Below are 27,334 nucleotides of genomic sequence, written 5' to 3'. Positions count from 1 at the left end.
TCTGGTTGTATAAATTCTAAATTATGTGCTACAAGTTGATAAGAAAATGCTACATTCTCATGGGCTTTAGGCGGCAAACAAAAACACACAAATAAAATAAAGGTTTCTTGTGAAAGGAGCTTCATGTTTGTAATCCGTATAACTTAACCTGTGAACTGTTTTGTTGAAGGAACTGGAGAGGACCTCAAAAGCTCTCCCCATCAGAGCAGACGCTGCATCTTTGATCGAGCTTTTGACAAAATTTAATGCGGGATTTAGGTAACTATGACCTACTATAGTTTACCTTGAAATGCAGCCCTTACTAAACGTTGTTGGGAGACGATGACCCGGAGCCTCTATCTCTCACACTAAGTCTTGAGTCAACCCTTTCGCGTGTAAAAATATTTTTAGAACGGTTCTGCAGTTCAAATACCCAATCAAAGGAAGAGCAATGGCAGTTAAATTGTCATACTTCATACTTCATACCTTTTCGCGGGAAAAGTACAGTGCCCCCCCCCCCCCCCCCCACCCATCCCTCCCTCCTCTTACGACCACCTTGTTATTTGTGCCAAGAACGCATTGAAAGTCTAGTCATTTCCTTAGTGTTACACCCTCGTTCATCCCACCACATCACCTTCGGGCCTTGAAAATGTTGTCGTATTAAAGGGTTTCCGCTGTTGTTCTAAAATAAACTGATCTACTCGGGAAAGGGTTGACTCAAAATTAAGGCAGACAGAGGCTCCAAGAAATGGGCTGCCGACACCGTCGGTTTTTACTCTACGCTTTCAAAGAATGGTCACGTTAGAAAGCTTTAGTGTTCGGTACTTTACGGGTATGGGACGCAAAACAATTTAAGTCCTCGACAGGATTCAAACCCATGAACTTCCGTGCTCCGTCGGATCTCTATTGGCGACCAACTGCTGGCCAACGAACTTAAGGGCTCTGGGTACGAGATTAGTGGGAGATCAGCGTGTCTCATTTGTTACAACATCACAGTGGACGGAAGGTGGGCTTGATTCGATTTCGTCTTCCGCCCTATGCTCGGGAAGTGCTGAACATTACACCTTTGTTATTTCATCACCCAGCTTAATATTTACGATCATTCTTTCTTTAGAATAATCACGTCATACATTACTATGCAGTTCCTGAGATGAAAACTTTTAATCTGCAAATGCGATGGATGATAGTTTGCCCTGCACCATTTTAAGACATGAAATTTCTTAAAGCGCCAGAGAAAGACGGTGCTCGATAGCTGGTGTTTTGGTTTCATTGCCAGTCGCAAACGTTTGACCTACATTTCACGATTAGGGGTGTAAATACTTTCTTTGTTGGTTTGTTTTCCTTTCTTTTTTAGATGGCCCCCTCTGACGACTCAAGCGAATTACAGTAGTGTTCTAATGGCTCCCAAAAACCCTCCAACTCTTCTTCCTCCAGCCCAGGGCATGCAACCTGAAGTGGCAGAGCTAGATACTGGGCTTCAGCCACAAACTGCGCAGTCTCGAGAGGTGAGAGCGATGTCCAGTTTAAAGCTTAGCAGCTTAAGAGTCTCGTTCCTAGAGCCCTTGCATCTAAGGTCATCGTAGACTGTACGCTCTCGCTTGTTCCCCATGCTCTTTGAACCAGTTTGCTGTGCCGTCAACAAAAGAAACTCTGCTGGAGGGGGGAGAGCGGGGAGGGTTAAATCGTAAATCGTTAACTTATAGCTTTTGGGAATTTCATTTCGGGAAATAACGTTAAGGGTGGTTGTTGTTAGATATTTCCTTCTCGTATGTACAGTTGTGAAACGGCGAGTTTGTAGTGTTGCCAGTGCATAAACGTTTGACCTTAGAAAGGAATAAGGGGGTTGGTTTCTAAAGAAACTGTGGTGCTGTGTCGGTGGGGAGCAGAAAAGACTGTTTGGTTTATTAACAGTGTCGATGACTTAAGGCAAATTGGCCACCGTAAAGAGATTCAAGTGCTGACGTTTCGGGCGTTAGCCCTTCGTCAGAGCGAATCCAAAGAAAAGTATGGCTTACACCGTAAACACACAAGAAGGCTTTTGACCACGCTCACCTTCGTGCCCTTTGATTTCACAGAATTTATCCTTACTGTTTTCTTCACACAGACAAGTGACGCCTCATCAAGAAAGAGTGAAGAAGTAACAGATGACCTCAAGTCATTGCTACATGAGGTACGAACTTTGATCTCTAGTTTCCAAGCTCAAGTAACTTCTCAAATTTTGACGCCAGCAAGGACGTCAGGTCCTACGGTAACATCACAAGGGCACCCTGAGCGAGGCCCTCTTGACGATGGTCCTGTGCACCCAAATGGGCGGGTGATGGAAGTGAAGGCTCAGCCTCCAGCTCACGGTAATATGGCAACCGCCAAAGGATATTCCCGCGTAACGACGGAAAACAAAAAAGATGCCAAAGAAGATGCCGAAAAACGCCATCGAAACCGAGCAGCAAAGAAGCATTTGCGACCCAAACCTGCTGCATCCAATGGTAACGATCAGGAAACGGACGGAGGCTCAGTTTCATCACTGACAACAGACTTGAATTCGAGAATGAGTAGTAACTATGATCTCGATGATAGCGATGATGTAGAAGGTTTTGTGTTACCGCTGCATAGCTCGTCACCCAAAAAGGAAAGCGTTACTAGCAGTGAGGCACTCAGTGAATATTCACAGACACGTGACAGGCCACACTCGCCTCTTTCGCTTTCGATTAACAGCGATGGCTCTGATGTCACGTCACTTTTAATGGACCAATCAACGTCTACTGCAGACACTGTTATTTCACGTGACCTCTTGAACGCACCTCGCTCTTGGGAGTCAAGGTCAACTGCGTCTTCGGTTTCTAGTGGTCAGTGGAGTTCAAGCAACAAGTCAGATGCGGCGCCGTTCAAAACGAAATACTCAGGCCCAGCGCCTCAGAGCTTGAAAGTTAGACAGCAAAATGGTGGAGTGTTTTCTTCTCGAGCTGGATCTATGCGTCGAAATCAAGAGGAATTGTTGTCAAGGAAACTAGGTGAGAGAAATTTCCAAAGTAATGCTGGTATAACTTGTCTCTAGCTAAGGCTATGTCTACACTATACCGGATAACTCTTGTGCGGGCACCAAAAACATAATGGATATCGCTTTCGTTCACACACAAAACATCGATTTGGGATTAATTTTGTGTCGGAGCGATGCTGCGCTGCTTCGATCTTGAAAGTGAATCGTCATATATCGGTTAGATTTTCGTGACACTTTCTTGAGTAGTGTGAACAGAGAATCGAACTGAAACGGAAGTCAACAACGAGGAGCGAGGATTGAATTCTAGTGGAAAGATGGCGGCGTTTTTGAGCCACTTCTGTTCACACCAGACCGGAGTATTTTTCACAACAGCATAAAATGCCATCCAGCATAGTGTAGACACAGCCTAAGTCATTTTACTTGGTTCGTTTGTGTATTACAAGGATCTGTAGTTGCAAATGCTTTTCATGTGTTTATACAGTAGGCGAATGCTGTCTGTAGCTACAAATGATTTGGCAAGCGTGTATCTCTATGCAGAAGATGATTCTTTCGGCAAGCCGGCAATAAGATAGTCTCCCACGCAAACGTTTTTAGGGGGTGATACGAGTCACCTAAAAAAAGACTGTGTGGGAGGCTAGCAATAAGAGTTTTTAATGAGAACTTAATTGACGGTATCTTAGTGGTAAAATCAATGCCAGAATGCATTAAATTCCAAAATGACGCAGACCATGCATCATTCGTATCAAGGTGTCGTACGATATTTTCCAATTCATAGCCGGTATGTCTCAGAGATACCTGGGGTATCTACGATATTAAAAAGTTGATCATTTTATAGTGCAATTCCAGGGATTTGACTGGCTTTGCTGCCATGGTATATGAGCCATTATTCCACCACGCCCCACAAATACTTACACTATACCTCACCTCCCGGTCTTGTTCTGCGAAATAAAAATGTAGCAAGATTTAGCGATATTTTGTGATTGAATTTCATGAAACAACTATTCCACTCGCGCTTGTTGGATACGATATGATTCTAGCTATCTATCATCTCGTATCCAACGCGCGCTCGTGGGATAATTGTCAATTACGTCGCAGTTACCGCAGCCGCAGATGAAGACTGGCCAGACTTACATATAAGCAAAGTTGCTTTAATCCTGATTTAAGCATACTTCCTCACCTAATACAAATTACATGAGATTTCACATGGCATGCATCGTCATTCTTTACAGAAGCATCACCTACCAGGAAAATCTCCTCGGAAAATGAACCGGTTTACAGACGCGCTGAAATGATCTTACAGTCCCTGGCTCAAACTGGAGAGCAGCTTACCAAGAAAAACAGAGGTAACGATAAAGAGGCAACTTTTCATACTGATGAGCGCCCAACATTAAAGTCAACGGGGAATTTCAAATATCTTTTTACCGAATATTAAAAACGGCAACAATAGGTAGCACCACAGGAAAGTACGGCTCTGTAGGTTTCATTAATATGGTCACACGTAACTAAAGGATTTCATCCAAACTAAAAACTTAGAACCACTTTGTACAGCATAATAAACAGCACCACAGGAAAGTACTGCTTAGTAGCTTTCATTTGAATGGTTACACTTTAGGATTACATCCACAGACACAAAAGTTAGAACCACCTGGTACAGTATAATAAACATTACCACAGGAATATACGGCTCAGTACCTTCCATTTGAATGGTCACACTTAAGGGTTTTATCCACAGACTCAAAAGTAAGAACCACCTTGTACAGACAGTATAATAAACAGTACTACTAGAAAATGCTGCTCAGTAGCTTTCATTTGAATGGTCGCACTTTAGAATTTTATCCACAGATTCAAAAGTAAGAACCACCTTGTACATCATGATAAACAGCACCACGGGAAAGTACAGCTCAGTAGCTTTCATTTGAATGGTCACACTTTAGGATTTTATCCACAGATCTTAGTTTTCAAACCACCTTCTTTTTTCCAGTGAAAATATTTCCTCTGAAAATATCAGAGGCCCTATTTGTTCCTCTAGATAATGTACTTTTTTTTCTTTGTTGTTTAGAAATCGAACATTTGTTAAAGGAACAAGATAAGAGAATCAAAAAGTGCCGCAAAAACGAAGACAACATACACGCTTTACTATCTTGAAACCTGCGTCACTGATTGGTACACTGGATGAACACAACATGCGCACATATTTATTTTATTTCCAACAATCAACACTTTATTAAAGAGAAAGCATTTTGTAAAAAGATACAAATGAAAGTTCATTTTTCTGCTACGTGTGTCACTGGTTTTCCATTTATTAAAAACTGCATTACGTTCGTTGGATTTCCTGTTTTTTTTCTTTTGTCGTTTAACTTTCGCGACCTTAATAAAGTGGAGAGTTATTTTCCACAACGCCACTTTCTGTCACTTACACCCTTAAATCTTTAGCAAAGGCAATTCATGGTTTTGGAATCGTCAATGTTTCGGTTTACTTGATGACATACGAGACCTCTGTGCTCGTGTTAATTTACCATTAAACCATTGAATTCGCGTCAAGTTTCTCTATTTGCCGTCAGTGCGCGTTAATTTGAGTCGCGTAAATCCCCCTCTCAAAAGAAAAAAAAACAAATATGTTAATTAATACGAGCTGAAACCCCTTATGAGTTTCTGTACGAGCGTAATAACAATTATCTGAAGGTGTGGATCCGCCGTTGAATAAGATAAGCGAAACAAGACAGTCCGGACAAATACTAAGGTTGCGTTTTTTTAGGGAGAATCCAAAAACGGATTTGTGATTTCAGATCATTCGGATCAAGGTGCATCAAAGGAACCGACGAATCCTTGTCCAGAGTGGATTCGTCGGTTCCTTTGATGCACGCTTTTGGATTTTTTTTTTCTTTATCTTTTCAAAAGAAAGAATATGTATTCCAAGGTGAGTTAAAGGGAAAGAAAAACAGGAACAGGGGTTTTGTTTTTTATCGGCGTGAGTCAGGATCAACCCTGCCACTTTCTTTCAATTCTGAAAAATTGTTCCCGAACAAATTTCCCCGTAAAGAGTGTAAAGCTCTCTTAATCTCTTTACGGTGGCCAAACAACTTTATCAACTGTGTTGATAAAACCAAATATTCCCCTTCCACGCAGCACCACAGTTCCTTCTAGAAAGTGACCCCCCTTATCTATTCGTACAACAAAGCCTACCATTCTTGTTTGAAGGACAAAAAAATTGGTTCTTTCAAAGTCAAATTTATATCTCATATTTGAATTAAAGGGCACTGAGAAGAAGCCGTAACATTTCTGATTGCCATTTTTCCTTCTAAACACCTGTTGTGATGAAGACAATTTATACCCCTGACCTTCCTCTGACAACAGTTTTAAGTAGCGCTGCCACATGATGTTCATTTTCATTCTTTGTCATTTATAATAATTGCTGCCTACGTTTTTGCGCTTTTCATCAAAAATCTTGAATTTTACACATAGAAACATGCTCGCTCATTTGGTTCCGGGATTTCTTCCAATGTTTAAAAACGCTTCTTATTTCCAGCTTTTCGAGGTGGCGAGAAAATTCAAGAACGCTTATCTAGCTCTCTGAGGCGTTTCGCGCCGGCGCCAACCAAAATATAAATTCTCCTGTATGCTTTAGTTGCGGGGAAACAGAAACCCTTAATCTCTCAGTAGCTATTCCAGTAGGTTCTAACAAAGATAAACAATACCTGGACGAGGCAGTCTAACAAAACTGCATGATACTCACGCAGAAACAGGTTGTTTCCCATTTACCAAAAAAATTGCAGAAATTCTGGTTGGGATGTAAATGGAACACTCTTTGTGACTCGTCTTATCGAAAAACTTCCAGAAGAAACCTAACTCCCGTTTTCCAAATGGGAAAATTCCGAATGGAAATTTATGTTCCAATTTTATGATTCGCATCATTTGCACCAGCTCCGGCAGACCTATGGTATTTCACGGCCATGCCAAATATGATCTCTACCGAAATGCTACAACCAGTTTCATAAGTCTTTCGACCATCCTCCCCCTTTCTCCTATACAGTGTTGGATAGCGCAAGGAACGCCAGGTCATTTACAACGCGGTTAAGTTTCTAAACGAATATTCAAGGGTGGGAAAAGGGAGGGAGACGCCATCCAGGGGAAAGTGTTACAACATATTGTCACTGGTTTTAGTTTCTTAAGAAAATGGAACGCGTTTTATTCGAACGAAAATTCCCAGCCGAAATCTTCGTAAGTGGTAAACGACCACAGTTACCGAGACTCAGAGCGAATTCTTCTTTACTACCATTTCAGACGCACACAGCAGAATCCTTGCTCATACTCTACATGAATGCTGAACAACAGCGTGTGAAGGGAAAGTAAACAATGAAACTCTCCGTCTCTACTTGGATCCATTTTTGAACAAAGTTAAGAGGACAGAAATGCAACAAGGATTCTTTTCTTAAACACGCTACCGGTGCAGTTATGCATTGGATAAACGGATTGTCAAATTGATAACAATCAAAGTATATTAATTTGCCTCAACCACAACAAATTGCATCCCGATGTTGACCTTCTTTCTCTTGATTTTCTTTCCTCCTTTGAAATCTGTGAATCACACAACAGTTATTAGGCATCAACAGGGCCTCAACGGAATTCGGAACGCGAGCTAATAAAATGGAACAAAATTGATCGTCACTTTTTATGGGTCATCATTGCTTTCATCCCGATCAATCTTCGACATAATGGAAAGCGGCGATATAAGACCTTTATTAATTTTCTTCTTTACGACGCCTAAAAATGGAAATTCTAGTAACAGCCGATCGCTCTTCCCTCACTTAAACCAGTAGCTACTGGCTAATCCAACTAATGCATAATGCATTGTCTAAGTAGAACGTTGATGAGGACACAGCATAAGCGAACATTTGTTCATTATCTTTTCGGAAAGGAAGAAGATTCGAAGGTGAGACAGTACCAAATACGGTGATTTTATTTTATAGCCACTTAACTCTGGATCTACCTTGCCCAATTTTAATTTGAGAAAATTGCGGCCAAATTTATCTCGCTTTTTGGCAACTGGATTATCTCGTTTTAAATTCGCTACTTAGACTTTTCAGAACAGAGACTGAAATCAATGTGGCATATGAGCAACAAAGCCTGTGCTTGTTTGGGCGACAAAGAGGTTTTTCCTTTAAGTGAACGTCAAGTTTGTATTTCTTTGATTTAAATGTAAAGGACTCTAAAAAGCAGTTGCAAAATTTTCCATGGCCATTTTTCATCCAAGCACCTGTTATGACATATTTATTCATAAGTGATTTCTAGAACAAGTAGAATTGACAATACCCACAGAGAGCACAGCTAACTCCAAAGGGTAGCGATATTGAATTAATTATAAAAATTAGTCAGAGTTTGTCATTGTTGTAGGAGATAATACAAAAGACAAATTAGTAATTATAACAGAATAATTATGAAAAGCGAGCTAAAAGCAGGGGTGTAAACTGTTTTAGGTGGAAACTCGAAGAGCAGACTTAGGATTGTGTATCGGATAATTTAGACTCGCAATATTCTCGAGAAATCAGGGATGTAAAAATGTCTGTTTTCGTCTCAAGTACATGTTAACCTGAGATATAATTTATACTTGCGATATTTTCGCACTTTTCATCAAAATTTACAAATTATACAAGAAGACGTCTTCATGTAAGATTTCAAAATTTCTTTCAATACTTTCAAAGAACTTCTCAGCTTTCCTTTGTCAGTCACGAACAAGTACAAGGAGACGTTATCGAATCCTTAAATTAGTTGTGCATTGACTTCAGTGGAAGTTGTGTTGATGTTAGCCTCCAAAGCAGACAAAACTCCGTCTTCTCGTAGAAACGACTTCCGCACGGCTACTTTTTTAAGGGTTTCGAACGCATTTAGGACTATTTCCTATGCTTTGACAACAGGGGCGGTAAATAACGACTCTTCTCTTATCTCTAAAGAATAGGAAAATGCATACAATACGATTCTTTTGTTATAAATTCCATTTTGAAATTGAAATAAAAATTTCCCGCGCCTGTGGGGACTGAGATAAACAGAAAAGATGTGTTTTACAACAAGCCTGAGTTATACATCGTGAACATCAGGTAATTTGAAAGGCTTTACTATAATAACATTTGGTCGTTATTAAGGTGAATAATCACAAGTTCGTTTTAAAAAGGGTTTATTCTACCCGTCAGTTACTGGTTACTTCAAGTCAAGTTAGAAGGCGGGTACATTTCACATATTTACTTTAAAAATTCAGAAAACTGTTTAAGGCTGTTTTAACTCACGGTGAGTTTCTCGCGTAAACGAGCTTAAACAGTTTTCTGAAAAAATGGCATTTTTTCCCGGTTAGCAGGTTAAAGCTGATTAGTAGCTCAACCGGTCAACTTGTTCCAATGAAAAGAGCAGGCCCTATTTGTTTTCAGAAGTTTAATAAAGCATCAAAAAGTAATTGTTCCATTCATTTAACGTGAAACGAGTTCCAGTGCAAACAAAATTATGTATGCGTCCATTTCTAAATCCCTGATAGATTGTGTGTGAAATTCAGACGCCCGCTTAAAGGAGGTCTCTGTTCTTTCTCTCTTCTAGTTCAAAAGAAATAAAGCGACATGAAGATTCCTTGCCTCGCCACCTCACTTTTAGTACTGATGTTTATCTCTGGGATGCACGCTGGTAAAAAACTGAAGCAATTGCAGGAGGAGGTTAGCAATTAATTGAGGCGTTTCTTGTAACAATATTTCTCAGACAAGCATTCTGAGTCGGCTTATATTAAATTTCGCATCTTTGGCTTTCCGGGTCAGTAAATTGGCTTTTAAAATTCTTATTTCCACCGTAGTAAACGTGAAGTAAATTGAAACTTCTGTTATCTCTTGAACTTTGTCTAAATTAATGTCATTGTTTATGGTGTTAGTACATGCACGACACTAGTGGTGGAGGGTGGGGGTGGGGGGCGTAGGTGCTTGTTCAAGCAAGGGCGGTGCTGAGTCATGCTGCCTGTACATTTATCCAAACATTCATCCACCCTCCCAACCACCCATCCACCTATCCATCTCTTCATCCATGTATTTGCTAGCTCGCGTGGCTGGCCCAAGAAATGGATAGGGGGAGGGAAGCTGGACATGCGTACCGGGTGCTAGAAAGATGATACTAATAGAAAGTGAGGAATCGAACGTGCGCGCGAAACCCGTGGTAAGAGCGTAGAGCACAAAGGGATGAGAGTGAACGGAAGCACCTGCAGTTGGGCAATTGTTCTCGCCATTCCGCCCCTTAATCCAAACGATGGTACGTCAAATAATAGCCATCATTATTAAAAACTGGATCATTGTATAATGAATTTTCATGGATTTGATTGGATCAGCGGCCATGTTATATGAGCCATTGTACCTTACCCGAAAACTAGCGACCATTAAATTCTCTTCTGGTTGTTTTAGAAGCGAACGTAGCAAAATTTAGCAACATTTATTGTTCTTTTGTTAATAAAACAATTATTCCACTCACGCTTGTATGAGATGATTCAGTAGCTATCTATCACCTCATATCCAACGCGCGGTCGTGGAATAATTCTTCATTATCCAACACATTGTAACACAGCCCAAATATGGCCATGGTGAACTGAATATTCGTCGTCCATAGTCAACAGATATCCTGGGAAATACGTAATTTCCTCGTCGGCTAAGTATCAGGCGATATTCCACGTGATTTCTTAGGATAATTGTTACCTGATAGATCTCGCTATAATTGTTTTGGTGGGGAAGTCTTGAGCCCATCAGCCTTGTTCTCATATTTCTATTTATAGCGGACTCGATAGACGTTGTAAAAAATTAAAAAGAGGTCACCCTAGAAAAGAAAATATAGTTCTAACGAGATCTGTGGACTTTTAAAGCCAGTTTGAAAGTTACATACGACAACAGCGCCGCGAAATCGAAATACAGCGTAAAAATGTTCAAGGGATCGCGGAAAAATAAACAATTTTACATTGCAGCGATTATGGTTTTACAGGGGTCTGAAATAATTCAAATTTAATTTATCCCCATGGTGATTTTTATTTAACAATAACCGACCAAAATTCTCAGAAAGGCGTTACAACCAATCAGAACAGCACTCGCGAAATGGCACTGCCTTTCTAGTTTCCACCCTCCTCCCGCGCTCTTCTCGTTTCGCGCGTGTATTTATCCCTCTTCTAACACCTGTCACACAGGCTATCCATCCACCATTCCATCCATGCATTTATCCGTCCGTCCAGTGCTCCGTCTTTCATCCGTCCTTTCTGTCTGTTTGTCTCTCTATTACAGCGATGTAACTGGGAGAAAGGTGGAAAAAATCCAGCAGAAAAGTAACACCGTGGACAGTCGACGCCATTTTTGGAACGAAAATCTAAAGTAAATTATTCTGCCGAAGTTTTTTCCCGCTCTTTTCATGTGTGGTTGTTTGGTTACAAGTCAATTACTAACATTGGTATCTGCATGACTCCCATATTTTTTTTTAATTTAAAGAATAAAGCCTTTCATTGAAACAAAAAGGTAAGGTAAAATTCTCAAGGCAACGTATTATTACTCTCTGTACTTGAATTATTTTTACCAGACATGCATTGTTTTCAATTGCTAGAATTAAAACAAGCATGCGAAATGTGGAAACGGCTCAGAAATTTTTGTACAATTCCAGTTTCTCAGTCTTTGTTCGGAATAACGTTGTACAAGACAAGCCGAAATTGTAGCTTTAATCCATGTCACACGGTTTTTTTCCAGGTTGACAATCTAACAGCTCAGCTGGAAATGGCCGGCTACGACCAATACTCGGTATACGACTTAATGTGGCAGTCCCTCCACATGTCGGCCGCTGCTGCCTGCAGAGGAAGCACCCCTACAGGAGGAAGTGGACCCAGCCATAATGTAGTGTTGGCGAGAAATACCGGTGACAAGAAGAACTGCACTGAGCTATGTGCTGCAACTACGTACAGCAACTGCGACGCAGAGGTTTCTATCTACGGATTGAAAGGCAAGGCCACAGAGAATGGACAACTCGTGGGTCGCTTTTATAACTTCGGCTGTGATCGTGGAGACAAAGGAGGTTATGAAGTGTCCACTCTTGACAAAGCTATCATGCAGTCTGGCCACATTTATTACAGTTACTGCTGCTGCCGAAAGCCGTGAAACTAAAAAGTGTCCTCGGCGTTTCTCTTACCAGAGCGATTAAACTAATTATAGGAAGAGTAAAAATTGATCACTATAACGTCTGGTAAACGCTGAAGAGAGAAAAGAAATAAAAGCTTCAATGGCAGCGATGTTTTGTCGTTTGTTTTCTCTTTTGTTTTTTTTGTTTTTTTGTGTGTTGTTTTTTTTTTTGTTTGTTTGTTTGTTTTTCCTTTGGCCTTAAAAATAAGTTGCCACCAGCCTCTCTGATTGTTAAGGGTTATTGAATATATTCGCCCAAGGAAAGCTGAGTCAACTGGAAACGAACAAGTCAGTACTATTACAGAGGAAAAGAGTCTGTTGAAGATTACGCTGAATACTTGGGTGAGTGTATGTGTTTCAAATGTGAAAATAATTTCTATATAACGCCAAAGCATTGACTGGTACGAATTTTTATACTGACTCTTTACCGTTCGCAACCATCCATACCTTTTGGAACCTTTACTTGCACATGCAGTTGTGCTCAGTTGGTCAACCAACAACGCGACTAGCCGAAATAAACAAAAAACAATGAAAACAATGAAAGGACTGTGACTTCTCGACATATGGCAACCCGGAGTCTATTCTTTTGGAAATTTTCTTTGCACACTCAGATGTCTTCAGTCGGCTAACCAACAATACGACCTGCAAATGAAACGATTGCCAAAAACACTGAAAACATTGACATTTTCAATTGAAAGCTGTAGCTTCCCACCAGAAAGCCAGATTTTCTGTTCTTTAAGTACGATAAAAATTTCTTCACCTCCGTTCTCAAATGAAAAGTGTAACGCTCTTGATTAGGGTTGATGGGATTTGACAACAGAGCACGAAGCTCTGGATCTCCTTCCTGCTCTTCAATAGTCCCTGAACAAAACTCATTGACTCTGGTGCACAGGTCTTCATCGTGGATTTGCAGTTGTTCAGCGAAATACAGAGGCGCCACCCAAATAACAATAGTGTACACAAGAAAGCCCACAAACAAACCAGTGTGCACAGCGTTATTGCTTTGAATTTCCTTAAATCCTTTTATTATGTCAATGAAAAGGAACGGAGTTGCAATTATCAAGATGATGTTGTGAGTAAGGAACCATATTTTTAGGTGTTCACAAGACGTCTTCACCTTTCTTGAATAGTTCGTCAGATGATCATAAACAGCTTCTTCAGTACTTCTGGTCCAACTGAGGTAATTCTGGGATAATTGCTGCAGACGCGCGGAGCAAGTTTGCTGAAAAAGGCACATAGTCCAGGATAAAGCCAACGAGTTTCCAACTCCTAAAATATTCGTTGGATAGTTCAACAGGCAGACAAAGTGGTTCACAGAGCCTTTCAAGAACTCAAATGAAGAATTGCATTGAAACCGACCGTGTAACCATACTTCCGTATTGAAGAACAACAAAACAAGCACGCCCAAGAACAGATACGACAAAATAACGCCAAGTTTTAATCGTGTCAACTTCTTCGTAAATTCACTAAAATGTCTGACATTCAAGTCAACGTTGAGCATGTTGTCTTCCAGATCACGTGATTTGAAGTAAAATATCCCAAACAAATGACTCGAATACATTCCAGCATCGATGGCCAAGAAAACATAAACATCAATTGATTTCCAAGCTTCGTTGTGAACCATTATGTTAAAATCCGATGCAATCATTATCATCAGAAGAATGTTTACCAGCGCTGGGTAGATTATTCTTTCGGCGAAGCAAGCTGATGTGGGGCACCATAGCGAAAGGAGTCTGAGGGTCCATCGAAAAACAAATAATTCTTGAGAACGCAAACCAAAGGGGATTTGAGTGTTAATCTGGACTTCTGTTGCTTGAGTCGTGTTTTCTGCTTCCCCTGGTGGTGTACCGCGTTCACTATTTTCGCTTTCGCTGTCACTGATTGCATGTAACACTGAATCGGCCATAAGTATTTACTAAACTGCAAGTCCTGTTTTGAGGAAGTGAAGGGCATACGGCGATCTCACGAGCTGTCGAATCGGCTGCACTAACATACAATCAATGTCCGATTTGCTAGGAATAGACTGGATTCGAAACTATACCCCGAATATATCGAACTTTGGCAACAGACAAACAATGCAACAAGGTCAAATGCCGCTTCCCAGAAAGCGATACGAACTTGCTCCTTTCGGTTTCGATTTTGTTTCAAATTTTCCCGGAAAAAATTTATGATGATATACTCCAATTTAACAATATGGTTTCACGGTCTAATCGCTGTTAGAATTCAAATTTGCTATGCCTTATACTATGCAAATGAATAAAATGAAATTAATTCTCTCAAGGGTAAAATCATATTAATGTGGATCCAGTGGACGGATAAAGAAGAATTCCGACAAATATCCACAGGAAAAATGTGTATGAATAAAGATAAAATAAAAATCTGGAACTTTTAATTAAAATTTCATAAAGAGAAGATAAAATGTAATAACAAAAATATTGTATTTTAAATTCAGGGTCAGTCACCCATAAGACAAACAATGTGTTTTTCTCGGAAAGACAGGAAGCACATTACACAGCTGGTTGACAACGGATTGCGTGACCGGCCTAAAATAGTTCGATGTTGAATAAGTGAATGATCATCGCAGTCATATACGTTCTCAAGGCTCATTTTTTTTTTTTTTTTTTTTTTTTGCCGGGGGGGGGGGGGGGGGATTTCTTTTCGCAACTGCTTCAGTTGCGTATATAACTGCGATGATCATTCACTTATTAGTCAGTATTTCTCCGCAGTTCAAATGTATGAAGTTTCATACTGATTCACTTTCAATAGCTCGATCATGTTAGCCAGCATTTGCATTCTGCAGGGGCACCCAACGCAAAATACTTTAAACTGTTATCTCCAGTGCTTCCAGATCGTTTAGTGTCCTTTTCAAGGCATATTTGTGTAAGCAAATGCAGTCTGATATGTTCGAATGCTTTAATTAAATAGCTGAAAATTAAAGTTGAAGAAAGTCTTAAGTAACGGAATTTTATTTCCCGAATTTTACTAGCTGTCATTAGTTTTACGAAAATGCTGACTGACCTTTTTTCGCATTTTAAATGACATAATTTGTCCCTTCGAAAACGAACGAAATAATTTTTCGAAATTAGTTACGAAAGTTTGAGCTAACGTTTTGCCGAAGAAAACTGTGGATTTTCTTTACGACTAAATCCGAATTTCTGAGGCGATTAAGGCCCGAACAGATACCCACCGAAATAAACCTTTGGGTACCCCTGATACATAGATTGTGATAAATTCGCACCATGTCGGTCGACAAATTCAAAATGGCACCATTCGATCTCGTGAAAGGGCCCATTCACAATGACTGTATATTTGGTTCATCTTTGAAAAGCTCAGTGAAAAATACATCTTTTCTAAACCGTTAGCTGAAGTTAATTATGAATGTCAGTAAGATAAGCAATAAGAATGTTTCCTGTACTTTTCAAAGCTGAGTGAATGTAGCCGGTTTAACTTTCAATGATAAAAATGTTTTAAAATGTTAGTTGCTTAACAAAAGCAATTGTTTTCACTTCCGTTTTCACGTGAAAATATTTATCACGTATATCAAAATTCATTTACAACCTAATCAACTAGACTGCAAACAATTTAAACTATCAGTTCTTTTAATTAATTAGAGGCTCGTATGAGAGCCTCATCAATGCAGAGGATTTTTAAAATTTGGTCATTGCATTTGAGCGTCATTCGTGTATTTTGCAATAATTTCTTGGTTCAACAGGATTGTTGTACAGGAAATGATCAGTTGTGAGAAGTCATAGATTTTGTTGTGCGGTTGCAATTTTTTATGAAATATTCCTAAAGTAAAATACCAATGTTCATTAATTATTTTGTGGGACTTGCATTATAGAAATTCGGTACACAAACTAGAGACTCACAGTGGCGTTTTGGATGTTCAATCGGTTGTTTTGATCCTGGGGAGAGGAAGTCCCTTATACGATTCATAGATTTAAACGGAACTTACCCATCCAATAATTCGGGATAGCAGGCAAATTTCTTGTGCCGGACGGCGGCCGGAATTCGGGGGAGTGTTTTTGCCTACATTTTTGAATAAATCGCTTCCAAAACAATAAAGAGACAAATTACATTACAAGATAACAATGCTCCTTTTGGTTTGGAAGAGTTATTTTTTTCTAGTTATCGAATAAAATACACTAGTTGCGAATCAAGAATGGCCCAACTGAAGAAAAACTGATTTGAGTGCTTAATACAAAATTATTGGTATTAAAAATCGTAATTTTAAAAAAAAGCAAAGAAAATCAAAGAGAAATGTGCTTAGAAAATCATAATTTGAATTTGAAACTACTTGGGCCCGGCACAAATGGCGATAATTTTATGAAGGGTGTTGAGAAAAAAAACATATTTCAGCACTTGCACCAGGTTGTGATATTCCGACATCAAAAAAGATAATACAGCGTTTCTTGAATACACCACAGGACAAAAAATCAGAGCTAATAAATATGAAGTAAGAACAATAAAACAGAAATGAGATGCTCACGCTTCTGTAATAACTGTATTTCATTTGTAGATACTGACAAACACAACTCTAAGATTGATAACAGCTTACATTTACAACTGATATAATTGCTGTAACCTCCAAGCCTTTCATGCAGTGAACGTTATAGGCTGGTTTCCATATGATCGCGAATCGCCGATCGCAGATCGCAGATCGCAGATTGAAATAAGGTCTGCGATCGTCTGCGATTATATGGAAACCAGCCTTTAGATAGAACATGGTTCTATCTTCTGCGATCGTCTGCGATCGCGATCGCAGGATCGCAGACGATCGCAGACGAAGTAGTTTCCATATGATCGCAGACGATCGCAGGCCTTATTGCGATCTGCAATCTGCGATCCGCGATCATATGGAAACCGGCCTTATGTGTTTAAAAAAATGCTACAATCATTCTGTAAAGAAAAAGAACTCAAAACAGAATTTTAAAAACGTATTGTAAATAACAATCTACTTTTAGTTTAAACTGGGCACGAATACTATAAAAATTGAAAATTTGCTTCTTTTTCTGAGAAATGCTCATAAACAAGTTAAAGCCGCGTGCCTGAGTCCTTTGCCTCTCTTGTTCTTTGTAAAGCTATTGTTTTCTTTCCAATAAGCAACGCAGAATCATTTTTGTCCAGACACGGCTCGGGAAAGATTTTGTCGAACATGGATGCCCTGACGCTTCCGTTGTCTCAGGTGGAGATCGACTTACAACTACACCGATTTGTCCATACAAACGACACGTTTGATCATAGCGCTAGCTTTGACATACTCTATTCATCATTCTATCAACTTCAGTTTTCAGTTTTATATGTTTGAGAATAGGAAGCAAAATTTCTAGGCAGATAGGTATATAGTTTTATCGATTTTCTGAGTTGTGATTATGTGTCTAAACGCCCCAATTAAACTAATTATGGGGAGGGGTGGGCAGAAGAAGAGTGAAAATTGATCGCTATAATGTCTGGTAAACGCTTATATTTGGCATTACTTGCCGAATTCGAAGGCTGAGGCAAATAATTGAATTTTCAGACACTGACAGCTCACGAAATTTTGCTCAACTTCGTCTAAGAATTATTCTATCATTCGATCACCGCTTTTTTTTTTTTTTTTTTTTTTTTTTTTTCATATTTTTGATCAGTTGACCCAACTGAAAACCAGCAACTACTATTATGGATAAGCCAAACATTAAAATTTGCCAGATCAGCCACCCAGCTAGATTAGCTCTGACAGTTATTCTGGGTCGAATTCTTGTAACTTCTTCATGTAAACTAAGGTATATAAACTCCACTTGTTGCTGCTGCTGTTGTTGTTGTTGTTGTTGTTATGAAAAAAATACTGTTGAAGATAAATTACACTGAATATGTTTCTTCGGCGAGTGTATGTCTTTAGAATGTGAAAAGAATTTCCTTATAACATTAAAGCATTAAATTAAAATTTTCACAGTGACTCTTCACAGTTAGCAACCGTCTGAACCTTTTGCAACCTTTACTTGCACATTCCAAGTTCTCCCCAGCAGGTCAAACCAACAACACGACTCACAAATGAAACCAAAAAACAATTAAGTTGCAGTGACTCGTTACAGTTAGCAACTGTCTATACACTTTAGAACCTTTACTTGCACATTCATTCACTCAGTTGTGTTCAGTTGGTTAACCAGCCACGCGACTAGCAAATGCAACCATAGCCAAAAACACTGAAAACATCGACATTTTTAGCTGAAAGCTGTAGCTTCCTATCAGAAAGCCAGATTTTCTGTTCTTTAAGTACGACAAAAATTTAATCACCTCCGTTCTTGAACGAAAAGTGTAATACTCTTGATTAGGGTTAATGAGATTTGACAGCTGGGCCCGAAGCTCTCTTTCCTGCTCTTCAATCGTCCCTGGACAAAACTCATTGACTCTGGTGCACAGGTCTTCATCGTGGATTTGCAGTTGTTCCGCAAAATACAGAGGAGCCACCCAAATAACAACAGTGAACACCATATAGCCCTGATCCAAAAAAATGGCCGCAGCGTTTTTGCTGCTCATTACCTCAAATGCCTTAATTATGTAAATGAAAAGGAACGGAATTGCTATTATCAAGATGAGGTTGTGCGTAACGAACCATTTTTTAAGGTGCTCGCAAGACGTCTTCACCTTTCTTGAATAGTTCGTCAAATGATCATAAACAGCTTCTTCAGTACTTCTGGTCCAACTGAGGTAATTCTGGGATAATTGCTGCAGACGCGCGGAGCAAGTTTGCTGAAAAAGGCACATAGTCCAGGATAAAGCCCATGAGTTTCCAATCCAGTAAATAGTCATTAGATACCACAAAAAGCAGACAAAGTACTTCGCAAAGCCTTCCAAACCTGACGTCAGTGGAAAATTGCATTGAAAACGACCATAGAACAATAAATCCGTATTCGAGAGCAAGAAAACAAACACGACAAAGGACAGATACGACAAAATAATGCCAAGTTTTAATCGTCTCAACGTCTTCCTAAATTCACTAAAATATGTGACATTCAATTCAACGTTGAGCATGTTGTCATCCAGATCACGTGATTTGAAGTACAGCACGCCAAAAATATGACTCAAATATATTCCAGTATCGATGACCAAGGTAGCATAACAACCAATACAATTCCAAACTCCGTTTACAATCGCCATGTAAAAATCCAATGCAAACTTTAGAAACAGAAGAATGTTTACCAGTGCTGGGTAGATTACTCTTTCGGCGAAGCAAGCTGATGCGGGGCACCATAGCGAAAGGAGCCTGAGAGTCCATCGAAAAACAAATAATTCTCTCGAAAGCAAACCAAAGAGGATTTGAGTGTTGATTTGAACTTCTGTTGCTTGAGTCGTGTTTCCTGCTTCCCCTGGTGGTGTACTGCGTTCACTATTTTCGCTTTCGCTGTCACGGATTGCATGTAACACTGAATCAGCCATCAGTATTTACCGAACTGCAAGTCCTGTGTTGAGGAAACGAAGGGCACTGTACAACGATCTCACGAGCTGTCTAATAGCTAATAGCCTGCACTGGCATTCAACCAATGTCCGATTTGCTAGGTTAAGACTGGATTCGAAACTATACCACGAATATATCGAATGTCCTCGAATGCGCCGCGATCTTTGGCAACAGACAAACAATACAACAAGGACATATGCTTCCCAGAAAGCGATGGGAACTGACTCCTTTTGTTTTGATTTTGTTTCAATTTTTCCCGGAAAATTAATAATGATATAATTTAATTTAACAATGTGGTTTCACGGTCTAATCGCTGTTAGAATTGGTATGTACTCTTCAGATCAACTGAATAAAAAAATAATATCTCTCAAGAGCCGAAAATGATATAAGTATAGATAATAAAAATATTGTGCGTAGATTCAGGGCCAGTCACCCATATTAAGACAATCAATGTTTTTCTCGGAAAGACAGGAAACACTTTTAACAGCTGGTTGACAAAGGACTGCGTGACCGGCCTAAAATAGCTTGATGTTGAATAAGTGAATGATCGTGCATCGTAGCATATACGCAACTTAAGTAGTTGCGAGAAGAAGGCCTGAAAAAAAATCACTCTCGAGAACGTATATACCTGCGATGATCATCTACTAATTTATTCTTTGTTCCGCAGTTCAAATGTATGAAGTTTCATATATTCACTTTTAATAGTTCGATCATGTTAGCCAGCATTTGCATTCAGGGGCACCCAACTGCAAAATACTTCAACTGTTATCTCCAGTGTTTGCAGATCGTTTTGTGTCCTTTTCAAGGCATATTTGTGTAAGCTTATGCGGTTTGGTATGTTCGAATGCTTTTTGAAATAGCTGAAAATTAAAGTTGTAGAAAACTTTAGGAAACGAAATTTTACTCCCCGAATTAACTAGCTGTTGTTAGTTTTACGAAAATGCTAGCTGACGGCTTCTTTCACGTTTTAAGTGACATACATGTCTGCCCCTTCGAAAACGAAAGGAATTAGTTTTTTAGTGCTACGAAATCTTGAGCTGGCATTTTGCCGAAGAAAGCTGTAGATTTTCTCTGTTACGACTAAACCCGAATTTCTAAGACTATTAAGGCCCGAACAGATATCCACCGATACATGGTCATACATTGTGATAACTTCGCACCCAATCTCGTACCCAGAGTCCTCAGGCTCTTTGGCCAGCGGTTAGTCGCCAGGAGAGACTCTGGGGACATCGAATTTTATTACCGCAGGATTTGTGCGGTAAAACAATGGAAACCGTTACGGAACAGCCAATCCAAAAATTTGAATTTTTTCGATATCTCCAGGGTCTCTCCTGGCGCCCACCCGCTGACTTAGAAGCCTGAGGACTCTGGGTACGAGATTGCACCATGTGGAGACAAATTCAAAATGGCACCAATTCGATCACGTGAAAGGGCTCATTGATAATGAATGTATATCTGCTACATTTTTGAAAAGCTTAAAAAATATATCTTTTCTCCAAAATTAATACACTAGTTGCGAATTAAGAATTGCCGCGACTGAAGAGCAAACTGATTTGAGTGCTCAATACAAAATTATTGCTATTTAAAATCACAATCAAGAAAAAAACAAAGAAAAATTTGAATGATCAAGGAAAATCACATTTTGAATTGCCTGAAACAGTTGGCGATAATTTAATGAGCAGATTTGAGAAAAAAAAAGACGTTTTAGCACTAGCACCAGGTTGTGTAATTCAACCATTAAATGTGATAAAACAGTGTTTCTTGGATACACCACAGGACAAGAAATCAGAGCTAATAAATATTAAGTTAGAACAAGAAAACAGAAATAAGCTGCTTATGCTGCTGTAATAACTTTATTTCATTTGAAATTACCATACAAAGCACAACTCTAAGCTTAACTGTTGTTAACAGCCTACACTTCACAACTGACATATTTTTTATAACTTCCACGCCTACTACGCAGTTACAGTTACATAAATCCTCGATATTACGTGTAAAAAAATACTCTACAATCATTCTGTAAAGATAAAGAATTTAAAAAGCGCCCTAACTTGATGTTTCTTTTGAAAAACGCGTGACACGTCGCGGCTTGCGCTGTCCTTGCCACGTACCATGCTGAGTTAGTCGAGCGGTCCAAAAGGAAATTATATATCAAAGTCCTTAAATTTTCGCTTAAAATGTACCTGATCTCTTAAATCATGTTGATGAATATATTTGTAGGCTATGTCTACACAATGCTGGATAGCATTTAATGCCGTTGTGAAAAATACTCCGGCCTGGTGTGAACAGAAGAGGCCCAAAACCGCCGCCATCTTTCAACTAGAATCCAATCCTCGCTCCTCGTTGTTGACTACCGTTTCGGTTCGATTCTCTGTTCACGCTACTCAAGAAAGTTTCACTAAAACCTATCCGATATGTATCAATTCACTTTCAAGACCGAAGCAGTGTAGCATTGCCGTGGCACAAAAATTGATCCGAAATCGGCGATTTGTGTGTGAACGAAAACCATATCCGATATGTTTTTGGTGCCGGCACAAGAGCTATCCAGGAAAGTGTAGACATATGTTTAGTTTAAACTGGACACGAATGCTATAAGAATCGAAAATTTGCTTCTTTCTCCGAGAAATGCTCATAAACAAATTAAAGCCGCGTTCGTGAGTCCTTTGCCTCTCTTGTTCTTTTGTAAAACTATTGTTTTCTGTCCAATAAGCAACGCAGAATCGTTTTTGTCCAGACACGGCTCAGGAAAGATTTTGTCCAACATGGCGGCCACGCTTTGGTGGTCTCAAGGGGAAATCGATTCACAACTAAACCGATTCTTTTGTCCACACAAACAATACCTATGATCATAGATCTAATATATTTTATTCATTAGTCTATCAGCTGTAGGTTCCAGTCTTTTATTTGGAGAATTGTCCGCGTGTTTGAGACTGAGAAGCAAAATTTCTCGGCCGGTAGGTATATTATTTATATTTTCGGGATTTCGTGAGTTGTGATCACGTGACTAAACTACCTTATTACACTATTAAATTATAGGAAAGGGTGGATAGAAGTAGAGTGAAAATTGATCGCTATAATGGCTAGTATTAAACCGCTGAAGAGAGGAAAGAAATAAAACCTTTTAATGGGAACGATGGCTGTCCATTTGTTTTTGTCGTTGTTTTTGTTTTGTTTTTGATTCCTTTGCCCTTAGCCGAAATCGCCATCAGCTGCTTAACTTGTATATTGGCCCGAAAAAATCACCACCTATGTAATGTTAAAAAACAAGCAGGAGCGTTTTATCGGGTTTAAATTCACGAGGTGCAGCCGAGTGCTTTTAAACACGATAAAACACGTGCTGCGAATTTTCGGAACGGCTTCAAAAACATTCATGGAAATGTGTGTGTACTAGTGCATACGAGAAAAACACCGCATACTAATGAGGAGTGTTTTATCAGCTGATAAACATCGCATTCTAATGAGGAGTGTTTTATCAGCTGATAAAACACCGCATACCAGTAAGGAGGAGGTTTATCGATATAAAGTCACCGCACGTGATGTATTATCGACCATTTGATAGGTCAATGGGGTTATGAATTATTAATCAGTTTCCTTAAGTTTATATGTTTCCTTCCCTTTTCCAGGGATTTTCGCTTTCGATCAAATTAACCACGATCGGCGTATAAAGCCAGCGACACACTTCGCGAATTTATACGCCGATCGGCGCGATCGGCGAAAATCGCCATTGCCGCGATCGGCGTATAAAATCGCCGATATCTGGCATGTCAGATATCGGTGATTAAATTCGCCAAGTGTGCTTGTTCTCGCGATTTTCTGCGGTCATTGCTACGAATCGCCAGTAAAGCCAACCAATCAGGTTGGTCGATTTTATCATATGACTTTTCAAAAGTGCCACATCGCCGCGATCGGCGAAAAAAATCGTCAAGTGTGTAAGTCGCTTGCGATTTTCGCTGACGGTCAAATTCGCCGCGATCAGCGTATAAAATCGCCAGGGGTGTAGCCGGCTTTACTTGCAGATTCATTCACAAGTGCTCAGTAGGTTAACCAACACCACTACTCGCAAATGAAAACAAAATCACTGAAAGCACAGCGGCTCTTCACGGTTAGCAACTGGTTTTATCCGTCTATACCTTTTCGAGCCATTTCTTGCACGTTCATTTTTTCTCAGTTGGTTAAAAATGTTTACGACTAGCAAATGTAATTATTGCCAAAAACACTGAAAACACCGACATTTTCAACTGAAAGCTGTAGCTTCCTATCACAAAGCCAGATTTTCTGTTCTTTAAGTACGATAAAAACTTATTCACCTCAGTTCTGGAATGAAAAGTGTAAGACTCTTGATTAGGGTTAATGCTATTTGACGACTGGGCCCGAAGCTCTCCTTCCAGCTCTTCAATGGTCCCTGGACAAAACTCATTGACTCTGGTGCAGAGGTCTTCATCGTGGATTTGCAATTGTTCCGCGAAATACAGAGGCGCCAGCCAAATAACAAGGTAAAACACCTCAAAGCAAATGTTCATAGCGTTATTGCTATCAATTTTAGGAAATCCCGTCTGAGTTAAAGCGACGAAAAAAAACGGAGTTACGATTATGAAGGTGATGTTTTGCACAATGAACCATATTTTAAGGTGCTCGCAAGACGTCTTCACCTTTCTTGAATAGTTAGTCAGATGATCATAAACAGCTTCCTCAGTACTTCTGGTCCAACTAAGGTAATTCTGGGATAATTGCTGCAGACGCGCGGAGCAAGTTTGCTGAAAAAGGCACATAGTCCAGGATAAAGCCCATGAGATTCCAATCCAGTAAATAGCCGTTAGCGGCGTTAAAAGGCAGATAAAGTCCTTCGCAAAGCCTTTCAAGAACTTCACTTGTAAATTGCATTGAAAACGACCGTTTGACCACATGTCCTCATCGGAGAAAAAAATAACAAAAATAGCAACGACCAAGAACAGATAGGACAAAATAATACCAAGTGTTAATCGTGTTAACTTCTTCCTAAATTTACTAAAACATCTGACATTCAAGTTAACGTTGAGCATGTTGTCTTCAAGATCACGTGATTTGAAGTACCGCACGGCAAAAAAATGACTCAAATAAATTTCAGCAAACATGGCCCAGTTTAAATAGTCAAAAATATCTCTCCCACCTCCGTTTGCAAACATTTTGTACAAACCCATTGCAATCTGTAGCAACAGAAGAATGTTTACCATTGCTAGGTAGAATACTCTTTCGGCGAAGCAAGCTGATCTGGGGCTCCATAGCGAAAAGAGCCTGAGGGTCCATCGAAAAACAAATAATTCTTTCGAACGCAAACCAAAGGGGATTTGAGTGTTAATGTGAACTTCTGTTGCTTGAGTCGTGTTTCCTGCTTCCCCTGGTGGTGTACCACGTTCACTATTTTCGCTATCGCTTTCACGGCAGATTGCATGTAACACTGAATCAGCCATCAATATTTACCAAACTGCAAGTCTTGTTATAAAGAAGTGAAGGGCATAGGCCGCAAATAGTGACACTAGAGGATAGTGTTGCTGTTAATCCTCACAATCTCACGCACCGTCTTCAGTAGGCTGCATTGACATTCAACAGGCAAAGTCCGTTTTGCTAGAACAAGACTGTATTCGAAACTATATTCCGAATATCTCGAATGTGCCACAATGTTTAGCAGCAGACTAAGCAATGCAAGTAAGGGGAGATGCTGCCGTAGAGTCATGGGATTTTCACAAGGTAAGTCCCGTGATTTCATTTAAGGGCCGGAGTCCAAGTTTTCAATTATAATTTAATAGTCTTGTTTATGATTAAATCATTGTGTTACGAATGCATTCGTCCCTGTGGTCCCCCTAAGAACTTATTCCTTACTCCTATAACCCATATTAATAATGTGGTTTCACGGTATAATCGCTGTTAGAATTGTCCGGTGTGCCCCTTAGACCAACTGAATAAAAAGAAATTCTGTCAAGAATAAAATGATATAAATATAGATCTGGGAAATGGATAAAGAAAAACTATCCGCAGGAAACCTTTACCCGTCGACAAATGCAAGACGTTTTTCGATATTGTTTTCCTGTTGCACTTCTTCCACAGGAAAAATTTGCCTAAAAAAGAGATAAAATACATATCCATGTTGTTGTCAGTTATCCATGTTGTTATTCTATTACACCGACTAGCGGTTCTATAATTTGCATTCGAAACTGAAGATGATGATGATAATAAAAATAATAATAATAATAATAATAATAATAATATTATTAATAATAATAATAATAATAATAATAATAAAAATAATAATAATAACAATTATAATAATGTTTAATGCTTATATCGCGCTTTTTACATCTAAATATGATCAAAAGCGCATCACAGTAATAAAATTATACATAATAATCTAATAATAATAATAAATAAATAACGACTATGTAAGAATTGAAACCCTGACAATATTACAATATGTCCATCCGAGACAAATACTTATAAAGAAAGGAAAAAGCTACTAACCAAACTTCTATTACATACTTCTGAACGCCTCTCTAACTAATAAGTCTTTAATATGGTTTTGAGGGTGTTGAAGTCAGTCTGACTTCTAATGTTTGCCGGCAGGGCATTCCAAGTCTTAGGGGCAAACGCTGAAAAAGCCTAATCTCCTAATGTACACTTAAATTTTAAAGTCATCCGAAACATGTATTTCAAACTGAAAACCGTGTGTTTGTTATTTGAAGGTTATTTCTTGCCCGCTTTTATTCCGTAAATCTGGAACTGAGTTAAAAATTAATAAGGAGAAGACAAAATAAAATGATAAAAAGATATCTTGCTCTTTAAATTGAGGAACAGTCATGCATTCTCTGAAAGACAGGAAGCACATTTCACAGCTGGTTGACAGGATTGCGTGACCGCCCTGAAATAGCTCGATGTTGAATAAGCGGATGAACGTCGCGAAAAGAGAGCCTGAAAAAATTCAGGCTTGAACCTATGACCTCAGTTGCGATAACGATGCAGTGCTATCAAGCCAACTGGGAGCTGGTCATTTTGTGAATTCGTAACATGATTTATCCGTAGAGGTAATGAGATGAAAGTAAATAAATGAAAGTTCATATATTTGAACTGTGAAAGAAAGAGTGAATAAGTGAATGATCATCGCAGTTATATGCGCAACTTTTAAAGCATTATCGAAAAGAAAGCTTTAAAAAATTCGAACCCATGACCCGTGTGTTATGCCGGTGTAGTGCTCTACCAATAGGCTATTTCCGAGTTGCTTTGAACCTCATTAAAAAAGCGAGGCTAAGTGCGAAGTTTTTATCATAAAAATAAGTTTTCATTCATATGCAAACAAAACTAATTTTCACGTGAAAAGTTTTGCACTTAGCCTCGCTTTCATAATGAGGTTCACAGCAACTCGGAAATGGCATATTGTACTATCACGTCAACTGGGAGTTGGTCTTATTGTGAATTCGTAATATATCCGTAGAGGTGATGAGATCAATGGGAATATATATAAAGCGAACTGGGAAAGAAAGAATAAAGAAATGAATGATCATAACAGTTTTATACGCATTTTAAGCAGTAGCGAAAAGAAATCCTGAAAAAATTCAGGCTTGAACGTTCGCTACTACTTACTTATGCTCCGGCCCGTACCTCAACTTTTTGTAAACATTTTTAAAAAAAGATAGAAATGGTTGATTGATATATATTTGTTTTCAATGCGTGTGGTGTGTCACATTTTTACTAGCAACCATTCGGTCGTTAAGTGAAGTCAAGAATTCGACGGTCAGT

At 39.2% G+C, this 27,334-nt stretch overlaps 4 protein-coding genes across 5 annotated transcripts in view; 2 read left to right on the top strand and 2 right to left on the bottom strand.

The window, feature by feature from the left end:
- LOC146465262 (uncharacterized) overlaps positions 1–5,291 on the top strand; it is a 35,335-nt gene extending 30,044 nt beyond the window's left edge. Inside the window, exons 18-22 of one of the 2 annotated variants that reach the window (XM_085128490.1) lie at positions 170–258; positions 1,334–1,484; positions 2,084–3,005; positions 4,204–4,317; positions 5,034–5,291. In XM_085128490.1, the coding sequence (XP_084984616.1) occupies positions 170–258; positions 1,334–1,484; positions 2,084–3,005; positions 4,204–4,317; positions 5,034–5,119 (1,362 nt within the window). In that variant the 3' untranslated portion in view covers positions 5,120–5,291. The remainder of the gene's footprint in view (positions 1–169; positions 259–1,333; positions 1,485–2,083; positions 3,006–4,203; positions 4,318–5,033) is intronic. The other variant, XM_085128491.1, reaches the window with a different exon arrangement.
- Positions 1–27,334, bottom strand: part of LOC146465230 (blastula protease 10-like) — a 532,877-nt gene that overhangs the window by 220,742 nt on the left and 284,801 nt on the right. The gene's annotated exons all lie outside the window — the stretch shown is intronic.
- LOC146465261 (uncharacterized) lies at positions 7,765–12,245 on the top strand. The gene is made up of 3 exons (XM_085128690.1): positions 7,765–7,904; positions 9,554–9,666; positions 11,710–12,245. The coding sequence occupies exons 2-3, from the start codon at positions 9,574–9,576 to the stop codon at positions 12,112–12,114; spliced, it is 498 nt and encodes a 165-aa protein (XP_084984816.1). The 5' UTR covers positions 7,765–7,904; positions 9,554–9,573; the 3' UTR covers positions 12,115–12,245.
- On the bottom strand, positions 12,411–14,185 carry LOC146465260 (uncharacterized). The gene has a single exon (XM_085128689.1). The coding sequence runs from the start codon at positions 14,039–14,041 to the stop codon at positions 12,761–12,763; it is 1,281 nt and encodes a 426-aa protein (XP_084984815.1). The 5' UTR covers positions 14,042–14,185; the 3' UTR covers positions 12,411–12,760.

Source organism: Pavona decussata, unplaced genomic scaffold (assembly GCF_977016875.1).
Source record: "Pavona decussata unplaced genomic scaffold, jaPavDecu1.1 SCAFFOLD_156, whole genome shotgun sequence".
NCBI classification, from domain to species: Eukaryota; Metazoa; Cnidaria; class Anthozoa; order Scleractinia; family Agariciidae; genus Pavona; species Pavona decussata.
This window is presented reverse-complemented; position numbering and strand designations above follow the sequence as displayed.